The following is a 15,797-nucleotide window of genomic DNA, read 5'->3' as shown; positions in this document are numbered from 1 at the left end:
CAGTTTCCTGAGTCCCAGTTCAGTGCCCTTTCCATCATAGTATGCTGGATATTAGAGTCTCTGTGTTTTGCTTTGGAGGAAAAAAAATGCTAGGCCAAGGCAGAAAGGAGTCTTTGAGGGAAACAGCTGGATACTTTGGGAGCTGGTCAGCTTTTGTCTAAGACCTGCTGTTATTTTGGGCTCTGTTTGCTCAGAACTAAATACTGCCAACCATACAAATAAAAAGGCAAAGCTATTATTTAGGCCTCCTAGGTCTGTGCATTCACATCTCTGCTTGCAAGGGCAAATTACCAGTTCATCTTTGTTGGGCAGTTTGAACATGGGATTATATTAGCCCTTGTCTTAGCCCTCAGGCGTCTGCGAGCTTGTCTCTGTTACAACAAATGCACAAGCTTTGCTTCAGTTCGGGAAGAGAGAAGGAAAAGTCTAAATCAACCTCTACCAATGTTGATTTCTAATGCTGTTTCTTTCTGTTTCTTTCAGGGTGACGAGGAAGGACCCAGGTAAGATCACATTATTGCTCTAGTCTGTTCTCAGAATTGAAGTAGAGTGTGATACTGGGACCTTTTAATGCCCTGGGAAATAGGGACAGCCAAGAAACAGCACAGAAAAGGAATCCTTCTTAAGCCAGTGCTTTGAAGATCTTACTTTGTAAGATTCCCATCTCCCTCCCCATCTATGCCATTTCCTGCCTGTAACCTTCAGATAAAGGGAGACTCTAAAGTACGCAATTACGATCACTTTGCTTTATTCTTTGGCACACGCAGGGTATCTGTGGAGAATAGTGGCTCTGTGTTTGAATGGTAATTGGGCTCTCAGGTGGACTGACTAGATAAACTTGCATTGTTCTTTCTTGATTGGAGCCGGGTTGCTTTATTTATGGGCTCTGGATCCAACATTATTTATTTCTGACCTACTATATCTTTGTGTACAACTCAAGATACCTATACAATGAATCCTAGATCATAGGTATGTAAAGTTTGTTTAGGAAAAAAAATGCTCCTTTGTGCTTCTGTATCATCACATGAAATTTAAAAGTGCATTTTAAAGAAGATGGTTTGACTTTGGGTGGTGGGCATACAATGCAATATGCTGATCTTATATCATAGAAATGTACACTTGAAATCTATGTGATCCTATTAACCAATGTCACCCCAATAAATTTAATTTAAAAATAAAAATGCATAAAAGTGCACTTTATTTTGGCCTCAGCCTTGCAGTGCACCTGGACTTTGCTTACCTTTCCCGTCCTTCTGCCCTGGCAGTGGCACAGGCTCTAGGAAATGCTGCAGCTGTGCCATCAACACAATTGCGGGGGATTTGTAGAAAGTAAAATACAATGTCCAGATGGGTCCCCTCTGTCACATAGATCAGGGACTGCTAAGGCTGAGAGGTACTAGAAAGGTCATCCAGGCCATTGCTATTCATTGCTAAAAGGAAGCAGAAGCATCCTTTTTTCAAATGTGTTTTAAGTAGAAACCCAATGTATAAAAACCAGTTTTCTCCGGTTAAAGTTGGGGGCCACATCTGCTGGTGAATCTCCTTTCTTCAATATAATAGACCCTGAGACACTTCTGCAGAAACCTAGGGTTCCTCAGAACTCAGTTGGAAAATCACTAATTTAGGTTTCTCATTGAAAGAAGCTAAATGAGTTGTCTGAGGTTACTTTACTATAGAACCAGGATTCAGCCTTCCTTTGGTTTTATTTGCAAACCAACAAATATCATCCTTTTTTTTTTTTTTCTTTCTCTTGTCCCACATTCTTAGCCTCTTTCTTAGTGCCAAATGTTATCCCACATCTATCTGCATCTCCTGGTGCTTCCCTCCCTTGGGAATTGTGGTTCTCAGACTAGATCTTGCTGCTTATCTGCAGTGTCAAAGCTACAGGTATCCTGCTTTAAACCTAAAGAACCTCAGGGAATCCCTTTAGACTTCATCTCCCAGCCATAAGCTCCCTCTGTGTTGTGGCCCCTCTCTCCCTCCCTTCCTCCTTCTTTCCCTCCATGGTTTTATCCCTCTCTCTCTTCTTCCCTCCCTTTCTATGTTTATGACCCTATTATGTGTGAGGCACTGTACATACTGGGTATATAATGGTACTAAATAGATACAATCTCTGATCTTGTGGATCCTAAGTCTAGTGGGAGATGAGCATATACCCGGGCACTTATACTGTGGGGGAAGTGCTATGATAAGGAAAATTTTGGCTCCTTTAAGAAGGGTGCCTAAGTCAGTCTTGGGGGATAAGGGGAGGCTTACTAGAAAAGGTTATAAATAAACAGAAGTCTGAAAAATGAGGGGGCAGCCCAAACAGGAGCAGGGGTAGGAGTTGTTCTAGGGGAACAACTTATATAAAAGCTCTAGACAAGAGAATAGTGGAGGAAGAAAGCAGAGCCTAGCTCAGTGAGGGCCTTGTAGGACTCCCTAAGGTCTTAGAGCTCTATCCTGTAGGCAGTGAGTGAGAAGACGTTCTGGAATTTCAGACACTAGAGCTTGGGAGACTAGTTAGATTATGCTAGTGATGATGAAAGCCTAAATCAACAACTTCTCTAGTGATTGACTAAGTGTTCACTACTTTGCACAGACTTTTGGTTGAGACACACTCTTTAGTAATCTCCTTGGCACTCCACTTCTACTCTCAAGACTAACTCTAGCTCCTTAAAATCCAGGCCAAGCAGAACCCTAGATCATTTTTCCCCCAGAAAGAGAGTTCAAACAAGACCAATATAAAGAAGACACCTTCGCAGATGTAATGTGCAGACTCCACGGGGTAGAAATGGCATTTCTGTCTTGGGAGAGCCTGATTAGGATGAACACTCTCCTCTCTGCTTTATGGTCACATGCCAGAGCCTCATTGATTAGAAGACTCCAGGGACCTTATGAAGAGATACTATTCAGTGTGAGAGGCTGGCTTTAGAATTTAATTGCTGACACCTCGAGTCACTTTGAGCAGTGGTAAAGCGTGGAGGTTTTTTTACTAGCAACCTGGGTGGCATGCTGTTTCCCTCCAGCCAGGCTGCGTGGATGTCAGCAGGGATTCTGTTTAACGGGCACTTGACAGAAGAACCCTTTTTAGGTACAATGAGCACCTGAAAAGTATGTTCCAATTTGGCGGAACGAGGAGTCAAATTTTCTTTTTAACCTTTAAATTTATACTTTTTGATTATATTCAGTTTGCTCGTGTTGAAATACCATTTGGCTCAATTTATTCCAATTAACACTTCAGGGTAGATTGCCTTTGATCTGAAAGTTCTCTTATTTATGATAGACACTTTACCATCTCAAGAAGCCATACAGTTTTGTTCCAAAGGCTTCTGAATTGCTGACAGAATTGAGTGAGGGTTTGATGTGTAAGGGAGGGAGAAAGGAGGTGTGGGTCTGCCTGCACAGAGGGTAGAAGAGAAACTCACCTGCAGAGCCTGCGTCCCAGGTCTGCTTGGATTTTTATATGTGTGTCTCCTTCTGCCCACACAGTCACTTCTCCACAGTCTGCACAGTTCAGGGAGAATTGGATTACAACCACTATCCACGGTGGAAGGAACAAAGGAAATTCTGCCCTATTGAATGGTCTGTAACAGATCTATTGGGTTTTTTCTTCTTCTTCTTCTTCTCTCAAGCTGGACTCTCCCTGCCTTCTTTCCTCTTTTCAGTTTTGACTTCTCAAGCTGTGGACATGAGGTGGCCAAGTATTTGTCCTTTTGGTCATATCTGTTTCTTGCCTTGAATTTTATTGAGTAGTTGTCCTGCTAATTAACTCTGTAATGATCATAGCTACCATTTATTGAAAGTTTACTCTGTACAGAGCTTTATGTGCATCCTCATTTAATCCTCATGTAAAGCTTATAATTATTATCGTACTTGTAAAAGAGGAAATTAGCTTGCCCTAGACTCACAGCTAGTAATAAGTAAGTGGCAGAGCTAGGACTTTAACATAGTCCGGCTTCAGGGCTTATGCCCTCAGCCCCATTCCGACTGTCTCCAAGAGTCCAGCACACTTCTCTCTGTGACCCGGAATGCAAGCCAAGAGGATTCATGCACAATTCTCAGAGGGTCACTTTGGTCTTGTTCCTCCAACTTCACAGTTCTTACTTGCTCTGACGTTGAATCATTGTGGCCTCTATTTTGTGCACGCTGCTTCTCCTCTCCGTAGCCTCTGTCATTGTAAAGGGATATTTCTTTATTTGATCTTCACACAGTGTCCTCTGAGGGTCAGCGGCGAAAGAGGTGCTTTTAGACTTCCCGAGGAGCAGCTAGCTAACCAACGCTTCCTTTGGCCCCACAGAATAGCTGCCTATTGCCCTTCCATCTGGTAGTAAGTAGTTCACCCTTGAAATCCATGATGCAGTCACATGGACAATGACAAGGGGTGCTGGAGAGTGTGGAGGAGCGAAAGTCCTGATGTATAGATCATGGATATTAACCACTGTGGAGTCATCTTTCAAGAGGGTGTCTTTGAAACCTAGAGCGATTCTTTTTCTTTTTTTCAAGCAGAAAACATAATTCATGCTTTTGGTAGCAATATTCTGTCTTCTCTGTGCTATAATGGGAGATCTTGTGTTTGCTCCCTCACAGATTGGCTCCTTCCCTGCTCCTGAAGGAGCCTGCCGGGGAGTCATATGTATTCCAAGAGACGGGGTGGCAATAGGATCAGCTGCCGAGAAAGCTGCTGTGTAGTGGGACAAAGTCAGAGAGGGAAGGGCCCTTCCGTTCTGGTGCTCAGAAGAGAAAGGAGCAAGATCAATATTAAAGTTGGATTCGCTGTTAGATTTTCTGTGATTTTTTTTTTTTAACTAAGAGGGAGATTGCTTTTTAATAGTGACAGCTATACTTGGGACTTCTGTAGGATTTTTCATCTTCAGAGCTGACTCTTAATTCAGGCAAAAAGCACCTGCTGAGATCAGTGTGAATCTGACCCATGCTGAGTCTGTGATCAAACAGGCAGCAAGTTCTAGAGGAGGAGGGGCCCAAAAAGGGTGTGCAGACCTGCCTTCTATTCTTGGTCTGCCTGCGACCGACCCTGTGAGCTTGAGCAAATCATTCAACCTCTTTGCTTCTTTGTAGTCTGGTTTTATTTCCCTATAAATACTAATCTTTACCACTCCCCTCCCCCGCTGCTCCCCAGCCAGTTTTTTGGGATATAGTTGTGTGGAAGAATATAGTTTTATATCAAATATGGAGTGGAAAGAATCTACTTACAGAATCTACTTATACCTAGTAGATGTTTAAAAATTTCAGTTAAAAAAATTGACGTATTGTATTTAGGTACCCTTTTTTCCCCTTTAAAATAATAACCATATATCCTTAGATATGGCATTTCTTCCAGATGACTTAGTTTATAGAGATAAGAGGGGACTGTGTCAATGATACACTTAGTTTTCTTTTGTCCTCTGATTGCAAATTCATGGTTTCATTTTTGCATTATCTTCATTTCAGAAGACCTAGCTGGAAGCCAAAGAAAATGGCTTTGATCCTGTGACATGGAATGGAACTGTCAGGGCTGCTTAATATACATAAGTAGAGTTCCAACATCTTAGTTGGCCTTCAGCATAGAAAGTCTCTTGACTGTTCCATCTCCCTGTTAGGGAACCTGAGCTGACTTTGTTTTCCACTGCTGATGTGGATTGTTTACCTTGCTCACCCAAATGAAGGATGAAACCATGCTATGCACTGTGCTGCCTATCTATACTAAAAGCAAGCCTCCTTGCTAAAGTAACTGATTTTCAGATATTTGACTGTGAGAATCACAACTTTAGTTTATTTTCTGTGAATGTATATCACCAGAGAATCCATTCACAGCTGGAAAATTTGGCCAAGGTGCCTTTAGCTCATTCCATTTGCCTCCCACTGGAACTGCTGGCTAGGAGCAGCCTGTATTATAGCATACATCCGCCTGCCTTCTCTGGCCTCGTAATGCTAGGAGAAAAGCCTGGATGTCACCTGCATGCTGTGGTTTTTCTCTAACCAACTTCTGTTTGCTGTCCAGTGCAGTAGTTGTGATGTTGGACAGGCTAACCTTGTTTATATCTTTGGCCTCAGAGCTTATCAGGGTAACATTCACTTCTAGGAGCTCTGCTCTCTAATTTCTTAAGCAGGAATAATTGCAGAGTAGTTCTGTCATTCGTTTGCTCACAAACATTTTTGACTGTCTCCTGTGCTGTCAAGCCCCACACTAGGCCTCAGGGATGTGAAGATGATACAGACTTTTCCTGCATTTAAAGATCTCAAAGTCTACTTTGAAAGAGAGAACTAATTAAACAGCTTTAATTTCATTTGTAAGTACAATATAATCATAACTATTATATAGTATAATTATAAATTATTATTGTAAAGAAGCATTTACTGAATGCTAGCCATGTGCCGAAAGTATTTTAGACATTTACATATACTATCGAATTTATTTCTCACAACAGTCCTAATGGGTGGTTAATGATTGTCTTCATTTATCTCCTGAGATGAGAAAACAGGCACAGAGAGGCTATCCGTACACGAGGTCATACACCAGAAAGTGCTAGCGCTGGCCTTCACACTCAAGTCGTGTGACTCGAGAAGGCAGGCTCCTAACCCCTCTGCTGTGGTGATTCTCTGTAATAAATACGTTGGCTGTAGAGAAGGCCACAAGTCTCTCAGAATAGAGAATCGGAAAAGGTAGCATTTGTGCTGGACTTTGAAGGAAGGGTGGGGTAGGCTTGTCCAGACAGAAAGGGTGGGAACCCGTTCGAGCAGAGAGACCAGCATGCCGGGAGGCTCAGAGGAGTGGAAATGCATGTGCTGTGTGGGGAGCAGGGAGTAACTGCGTGGGTGGACTGTGGCAGGAGATAAGGTGAAGAGGTGGGTGAGTTTAACCTGTAAGGGTTTTCACGCCATGTCGAAGTACCAAAACGTTTGCATCATTTCTTGTTAGACCTTACCCCTGACTACAGTGTTGTCCTGTCCATGGAAGAAATGCACAGACTTCCGAATCTTATGGGCTTCTTCCCGAGTCACATCTCATGATTGGATATGGGTAAATTGTTTGCCTTTATGCCTCAGTTTCCCGTCAAAATAGCACATCCTATTATACTTTAAGGACAAAGATAAATGAAGCATTGAAAGTATTCTCCTTTTGGTTTCTTCTTTTAGATTAAAAAAAGCAACTGAGATAAAGTAGTCGTAAAAGGGAACTGTTTGTTTGATTTGTGTCTTATTTATACCCCTATTTTGACAGCTCCTGCCTAAGTAGTTATCTAGTTCCTTGTAGATGAATGGAGAAGAGGAGTACTAAAGCATCAACATTTTCCAAAGGTATTTAAGGCTATAGAAGTTTTAAAAGCTAGTCAAAGAATGAAAGTGGTGTCAGATATGTCCCTGAGTTAAATCAAGTGCTGAAGAGTCTGGCCGGAGCCTAGTTCTCTTCTTCCTTCTTTGTCTTCAGAGCTGTTTTTTTTTTTTAACTTAAAAAAAATTTTATTGATTGATTTTTTAGAGAAAGAGAAATATCAATTTGTTGTTCAACTTATTTATGCGTTCATTGGTTGATTCTTGCACATGCCCTGACTGGGAATCCAACCCACAACCTTGGCTTGTCAAGACAAAGCTCTAACCAACTGAGCTGCCCAGCCAGCGTCTTCAGCACTGTTTTGAACTGGCACTAAGCATAATAGATTTTAGGAAGTCACAAAACTCTGGTCTATGTTTTAAGAATAAATAAATATGATGTCATTGGTTATGCTTCCCTCACCTGTGGCAGCCACAGCAACATTGTTGTCAGGGGTGACTTTTTTTTATTTTAGGAGGAAACTGTTGTTCTCTAGCATCTTTTTATTTATTCCCAGTGAGAGGCATTCAGGAGGTCCATGATTTCATTTTCCCAATAGCTTCCAAGGACTACATTCATTTCTTTATCCAGAAACCCACATCAGGCATCTGTAACAGATGCTGGGAGCTGAAGCTGGTGTGTTTTTGTTTGTCCTTGTTTTTTCTTGAATCTTTTTTCTTTTTTTCTTTTCAGCTTGGTATGAAGTTTAGAGCCAATGAATGCAGGGAGGTCACTTCAGTACTATAAGGAAGTTGTCCAAAAGCTAAGATAAAACTGGGGTACCCTAAATGAGAAGGTGTTTACCGAAGACCAATATATTCACGTGCTTGTGCCTGTTTGGACGCAGGAACCTAACTATGAGTGGTGACAGGTTCGTAAAAGAAATACTTTCTTATCCACAGACTGAGGTTTCAGGGAAGAAAAACAGTGTCTTCTGTAAATGCCTCATTCCCCCTACTCCTCAACACCACTACCAATTGTTCCTGTAGGTTGCAGCGTGGTTGTAAAACAGAAAAGCATTTTGTTTCCTTGGTGAGTACATGTCTTCTTCCCCTCTGGTTCCATCAATTCTATTTAAAGGAAAGTGAGATTGAGCGTGAGAAAAACAGTGCAGTGAAAGAGGAGCCGACAGAATGGCAGTGAAGGTGGGGAAAGGAGCATTTCCGTGCTGCCCCTGGCTGCTGGGTGCATCTCGGTCTAGACGGCACGGGGGCAGTGTGCTGTGTTATCCCTCCTGCACAGCCACAGCCACTCAGATGAAGGCCTGCTGAGGCTGACCGGGCCGCCAGCTTTGCCCTGACTTTCAGCGTTGTCCAGAGCCAACAGCTAAACTGCAGTAGTAGTGATGCCTGTTTATGTGTTGGACATTAAACAGGAGCTAGACCTATATATATTATTTCAAAGCTTTAAAACAGCCCTGTGGGGTATAGTTATTTTTATCCTCTTTTTACAGATGAAGAAATTAGTGTTATGAGTTTAAGTGATTAAACCATAGTCACAAAGTTACAGAGTGACTCCACCAGGAGTAGAGCCCAGATAAGTCAGGCTTAAAGTTCTGTGCTTTCAACTACTGCATGGCACTGCACTACACTGTACTACACGCCACTACATTACACTGTACTACACTGCACGGCACTGCACTACACTGTACTACACGCCACTACATTACACTGTACTGCACTGCACGGCACTGCACTCTACTACACGCCACTACATTACACTGTACTACACGGCACGGCACTGCACTACACTGTACTACACGCCACTACATTACACTGTACTACACGGCACGGCACTGCACTACACTGTACTACACGCCACTACATTACACTGTACTGTACTGCACGGCACTGCACTGCACTCTACTACACGCCACTACATTACACTGTACTACACGGCACGGCACTGCTCTGCACTCTACTACACGCCACTACATTACACTGTACTGTACTGCACGGCACTGCACTGCACTCTACTACACGCCACTACATTACACTGTACTACACTGCACGGCACTGCACTGCACTGCACTACACGCCACTACATTACACTGTACTACACGGCACGGCACTGCACTACACTGTACTACACGCCACTACATTACACTGTACTACACTGCACGGCACTGCACTGCACTCTACTACACGCCACTACATTACACTGTACTACACGGCACGGCACTGCTCTGCACTCTACTACACGCCACTACATTACACTGTACTACACGGCACGGCACTGCACTGCACTCTACTACACGCCACTACATTACACTGTACGGCACTGCACGGCACTGCACTGCACTGTACTACACTGTACTACACTCCACTACATTACACTGTACTACACGGCACGGCACTGCACTGCACTACACTCCACTCCACTACATTACACCGTACTACACGGCACGGCACTGCACTGCACTGTACTACACTCCACTACATTACACTGTACTACACGGCACGGCACTGCTCTGCACTGTACTACACTCCACTACATTACACTGTACTACACGGCACGGCACTGCTCTGCACTGTACTACACTCCACTACATTACACTGTACTACACGGCACGGCACTGCTCTGCACTGTACTACACTCCACTACATTATACTGTACTACACGGCACGGCACTGCACTGCACTACACTACACTACATTACACTGTACTGCACTGCACGGCACTGCACTGCACTGCACTACACTACACTACATTACAGTGTACTACACTACATTACACTGTACTTCACTACAGTACACTACACTGCACTGCACTACACTACAATATACTACACTGTACTAAACTGCACTACACGATACTACACTATATTATGCTACACTACACTATACTATATGTACCACACAGCCTTTCTTAGGAGATGAAAGATTCCTATCTTCTAACCTCTTGGCTGGAATAAGTAAAGTTAATGGATGGAATTGTGACAAGCCAACAGGGATTTGGCAATTTTATCAGAAAAAATTTTTGTTTTCTTTGTTGAATGGCAACAAGCAGTTTATCTGAGAAGGCAGAGGAGGTGGAGCTTGCCAGGAAAATGCCTGAGGTGGAAGGAACGAGAACTTCTCTCCCCACACAGGTAGACATTAGTTTACTCCCTGGCTTTTGTGGAGCCAGCAACAGCCATTGCCTCTTCTGAAAGAGATACTGTTCACCCAGTGGCAGGTGCAGGCCAACTGTTGTCATGGCAACGACAGGAGAGGCAAGCAGTTTAATTCCAGAACTGATAATTAACTGGGGTGTTGGGAGGGGGTGGGGAGAGAAATGGGGGGATGATTGTTTCAGGAGGGAAACCTTAGCAATTACGGGCAAGGTGCACAGACGAAAAGGCCAGGCATAGATGCTCCAGCCCAGCATGCCCCTGGAATTCAGCGCTCATCGCCTCTGGCTAGGAATTTTTGACAAACTAAAAGGAAGGGTCGAGTCCCCAACCAGCTAAGACCCTTTTAGAACCAAATGAAGAAAGGAATGTTACGTAGGCTGTAAAAAGAAATGCAGGAGGCCAGATAAATGACTACCCTAAATAACATCACCCAGCCAGGAGCAATCCAGAAATGCTGTCTAAACTCTGCAGGAGAAAAGTCATGCTTGGGGATCAGACAGACTCACAAAGCATACCTGTTGTGAATTTCTGCTTCTGTGGATGGAGTGGGGCAGAGTGGCTTCTTACAAAGAAAATAAGAAGATGACCTGTAGAGGTGATGAATTTTTTTAGGTACTTGATCATCATGTCTATTCGCCCGTCAGCCCCTCAGAGATGATAATAATGAAAGTAAGCCAAGTATTCACATGGATTATCTATCTCATTTAATCCTTACAACAGCCCAGGGGGAAGGTGCTATTATTATATCAGACTCTACCTGGTATGGTTAGTACCTTGTGCAAGGTTAGGGAGCTATTGATTTGTATTTGTAAAATAAACCCTATACTACTGACAGGAAAGTCATGGTTCCAATCTGGAACAAAATCAGACTTAAGTAGATATAAACAGTTTACAATAAAAAGGAGAGTACTATATTTTCTCGTAGAATAAGGGGAGCCACAAAATAAAAATTACTGAATGGACAGTATTGGAGAATATCTTGTAATGCTTTTGTGGTCCATCAGACTCATAGCTGATAGATTGGCCCTGTGTCCCAAGCCCTGATCAGGTGAATCTGTGGCACAGGGAAAGTGAAAGCGTGGACAAAGTGGTGGCCTGGAGACATTACAGAGCACAAAGAGACTGTCCAAAATTCCTGTAATGATACATGCTAACCAAACCTCCATGGTTTATGTATTTTTCAAAATCTCTGTGTGCTTGTGTGTGTGTGTGTGTGTGTGTGTATGTGTGTATGTGTGTGAGAGAGAGAGAGAGAGAGAGAAAGAATAGTGGGGGAAGAGGGAAAGAGATTTTACTTTAAAACAGTCTCAGTAGGAGGAGAAACAGCATTTATTCAGTGCTACTTTGTTCCAGGCATTGTCTTTGGTGCTGGGAATACAGTTTTCAACAAAATGTTCAATGTCTGGGCCCTCAAAGAGCTTACATTCTAGAGTCTCAAATGGGTTTGAAGAGTGTGAGTGGTACGTAACTCAAACACACATTTTAAAGAAAACCATCAGTTCCTCTCTTCAGACCTATTATAGGAAATAAAACTCACCTAGTCCTTCTGGCTGGTAAGAAAATAAGCAGAAAATAGAATAAAAGAGAAGTGCAGGTTGATAGTCACTACTTAAAACTATGAGCTTCCCCTCAATTTTCCAGAGGTTTGACGAACTAGTATGTTGGTATTACCTTTGCAAATGAAACAATCAATATCAAAATTTGGGAGCTCAACAGATACTGTAATTGTGCTGGAAAGTGTAATTTTGCCTGTATAATAGAGGTGGGACTATTTCAAGGAGGTCTCATTAATGTGCTATTCATCAACAAAGCAATGTAACCTTTTTCTGCAGGGTCAGGGTACAAAAGGCTGTTGGAATAATTTTCTTCTTCTGTTCTAAGAAAATAAATTAAAAACTGTCTAGAAGTCTAGATACAGAAATTAAAATCACTGAAGACAGAAAAACAATGTGTCCGCTCATTCTGAAATCATTGTAACCTGTCATTTCTGTAAGCTTCATACCTTTATTCATTTACTTAACAAATTTTACCAAGTGTTTACTGTGTGCCAGGCAGTGCTCGATGTAGGGGCTATAGGAGAAATCAAAACTAAACACAGTCCTTTTTTTCACAGTGCTTACTGTATAGCGATCGGTCTGCCCTCCAGCTTTCGAGGGTGTACATCTCTTCCGTGTCGGCTCAACTCTCTGCAAGCTCAGAAATTCCACAACCTGCTAGAAGGATGTGCAGTTATGAATGGAAATCCCCCAGTGCAGGGCTTCCTGGGAATATTAGATCGAACATTAATTGTTTGAATTGTTGATTTACTTTTCTCAAATAGAGTTTGATGGTCGAATAAGTTTGGCAAATGCTGTTTATTTCCCCACCTCTTACAGTTCCACAAGTATGAAGGTATAGTAAAGGCTTTGAGTAGCTCTGTGATGTTAGGCCTTCAGTGGAACCCCTCTGTCCCTCCGTTTTCTCGTCAGTCATCTAGGGGCGATAGCACCCCCTCTGTCTGTACGAAGGGTCAAGTGAGATAACATACGTGAACAATAGAGTGTAAGAAATGCAAGTAAGAAATGTAAATGATGCCCTGTACCCTTCAAAAGGATAAGGCACTAAACAAGTAAAGTAGGACTGGATGATGTAAAGTCCCAAGTCGTCTTACAACGGTATTTGTTGGACTGTGATTGCATTTACAACCTGAGGTTCACACATAAGTCATTTAAACAAACATTTACCAGAAATAAAGGAAACAAGAAAATTGCCCTTGATTGAGCACTGTTAACAACTTACAGAGTGCACACAGACATGTCATTTCTTTATTTTGACAAACCTGAGAGGTGGTATTGCTATTCCCATATTACGTTGATGAGCAAATTGAATGAGAGGAAGTGATTTATTCAAGGTTGCCCAGCTGGAACTAGAAGTTGCAAGAGTCAGGACTTAAAGTACATCCTTCTTGTTCCCCATCCACTGCCTTTACCCTCATTGCTGCTTTTGTTCAAAACTTAACTCTTGTTTTCTCCACCCTCTCCGGCATGCTTCTTACCCATGGCTTCTCCTTCTCAGTAAATGGCGTCGTCATGTCTCAGGCCAGTAACCTAGGAACCATACTCAGCATCTCTCTTCTTCACATCCTGTGTCCATTGATCAACACATCCTGTCAGATACTCCCTCAAGTGCATGTCAAACCCAAGAACTTCTCCGTGTACCACTGCCCCGCCCTGGTCAAGCCACACACGTGCTCCAAGAGCCCTACTGCCTTCCCCCAGTCGCCACTCACTCACCCTTACCCCTCCACCTGTCACCATTTCGTTGTTCGCACAGACTAGAGTGATCTTTTATGACACAAAGGAGATCGTGTAATTCTGCCATTTAGAATGCTCCAGAAGGAGGTATATCATGTCTGGAATTGGCTTCAGAATAATCTGGGCAGAAGGGGGCCTATGAAGTCATACAAGAGGCAGCTCCCACCTGCCTCTCCATCCTCACGCCAGTCACTCACTTCAGCCACATTGCATACTTACTCTTCTTCACACAGGCCTGGCTTTCCTTCGACTTCAGCGACCTCGTGCTTCTGCGTGCTTCTGCCTGAGTGCTCACCCCAGATCTTCACGTGGCTCTCTGTCACTTTACTCAGGCCTCTCCTGAAATCTAGCGTCTTGAGGCCTTCATTTCTTACCCTGCCTTGGTTATCTGATACACTTGTCACTACATAAAGATGTTTAATGCATTTAAATTATTTTCTTTCTTCCCCACTAGAAAGTAAATGCTCATCATCAGGGCAAAAGCTTTGTCTTTTACACCACTGTTGTTTTAATGCCTGGAACATTATAGGCAACAATTTTTTCAGGAAATAGATAGCTATGCAAGCTTAGTTTTCTAAGTTGCGGAGGGAACCCTGGTTTGGAATAGGAAAACCTTAGGTTTACTTGACCACATTTTCAATCTGTCACTTGGTAGAGTTCATTTACCTTCAGCCTTTATTTGGAAGTCTGCTTTTGTTATCCACAAAATTCCTCAAAATGGGGATAACAAGGTGATAGAATTTGGGGAGATGGGTGGGAATTAAATAAGCAAATGTTACGAGTCCTTTGAAAATAGTAAGGTGTCACAGACATGCAGGAGAAAGCCTGTCTGTGTCCTCCCTACCCTTAAAGCTTGGCGGAGACTCGACTCTGGCAATGTTAGAATCATAAGCCCAGGCCCTTTGACCCGTCCTCAGAACCTGGCCTACAGAACAGCTTGCCCAAGCCATATGATTCCCAAATGAGTATGTGCAGTAATGCTTATGCACCATAATTTTTGCTAAGAACCAACTAATAGTAAAGTATCTAGGGGCAGTTCACTTAGGTGGGGCTCCCCTAATGATAGGAAAGTCTTTCTTGATTATTCTCAGTCTTGTTTCTCAGAACATGCCAAATTGTGTTTATATCAATGAGTAACACTGTCATTAAAAAAAAAAAAACAGAGCTAACCTGAATGCTCTTTGGAATGAGAAAGGCTCATCCTATGTAGTTGCCACATTGATTGAAAGGCATTGGCCCTTCTGTCTTAAACACTGTATGTCCCTAGGTGACCACGACTCCTTTCAAAGATTCATATTTTTTGCAATCTTCTGCCTCTGTGGTGGTCTCAGTAGTTTCAAACTCCTTCTCCCCAAACCTCATCAGAGGAGTCATCTTTCTTACCCTCTGGCCATTGTAGGCTCTCATCATTCTAAACCATTCCTATCTCAGTAGAAACCAACAGGTGAAGCGGTAAATGTTCTAGTTGCTGTGAGTTGTGTTGTCACTTGTAGCATGGATCCTACAGTAGTGACCTTCCTTACCAGGTAAGTAAAATCTAGTCTTTCACACAAAACATGAACGGGGAAATGGTTTCTTCGCGTAGAGGAGGACTGGACTATTCTAAGAGCCTGCTGCTCCCTCTACTCCCAGGTGGATGGGAGGGAGGGACAGAGGAGGAGGAGCTGTTACCTGCTTCTAGAGGCAACCCGATGCCTGAGACAGACTGTAGTACCAGGAGGCGTTGCAGTAGAGGAAGCTGTGCAGTGAAGTGTGGGGCTGGGAGAACCATGCCTCCCTGCCTCCACTTTAGGTCCTTCAGTCCTTACTGAACTGAGTCAAGTTACAAATGTTGGTTTTACATCATGTTGATGAATGGGGGAAGAAAAGAACGGATTTCCTGTCATAATAATTAGTAAAATTATAATAGGATCAACCCACTGATACTTACTGAGTGCCTAGTAAGTGCTAAGCACGTTATCCATGAATATTGGCCTGGGCCTTGAAGCTCGGTGGCAGTGGTAATCTTTCAGTTGCACAAAAGTTAAGGAGACGTTACTGTAGGAATGTGCAGGGAACCATCTCCACCTCCTTACCTTACCAAACCTTGTGGAAACAC

General features: G+C 43.0%; 1 protein-coding gene across 1 annotated transcript in view; it reads left to right on the top strand.

Annotated features, from left to right (window-relative positions):
• The window catches only part of TRIM44 (tripartite motif containing 44), a 112,774-nt gene that overhangs the window by 57,184 nt on the left and 39,793 nt on the right, over nucleotides 1-15,797 (top strand). The window contains exon 4 of the mRNA XM_053923792.1: nucleotides 484-503. Coding sequence (XP_053779767.1) covers nucleotides 484-503 — 20 coding nt within the window. The remainder of the gene's footprint in view (nucleotides 1-483; nucleotides 504-15,797) is intronic.

The sequence above is a fragment of the Desmodus rotundus genome, chromosome 5 (genome assembly GCF_022682495.2).
Source record: "Desmodus rotundus isolate HL8 chromosome 5, HLdesRot8A.1, whole genome shotgun sequence".
NCBI lineage: Eukaryota > Metazoa > Chordata > Mammalia > Chiroptera > Phyllostomidae > Desmodus > Desmodus rotundus.
This window is presented reverse-complemented; position numbering and strand designations above follow the sequence as displayed.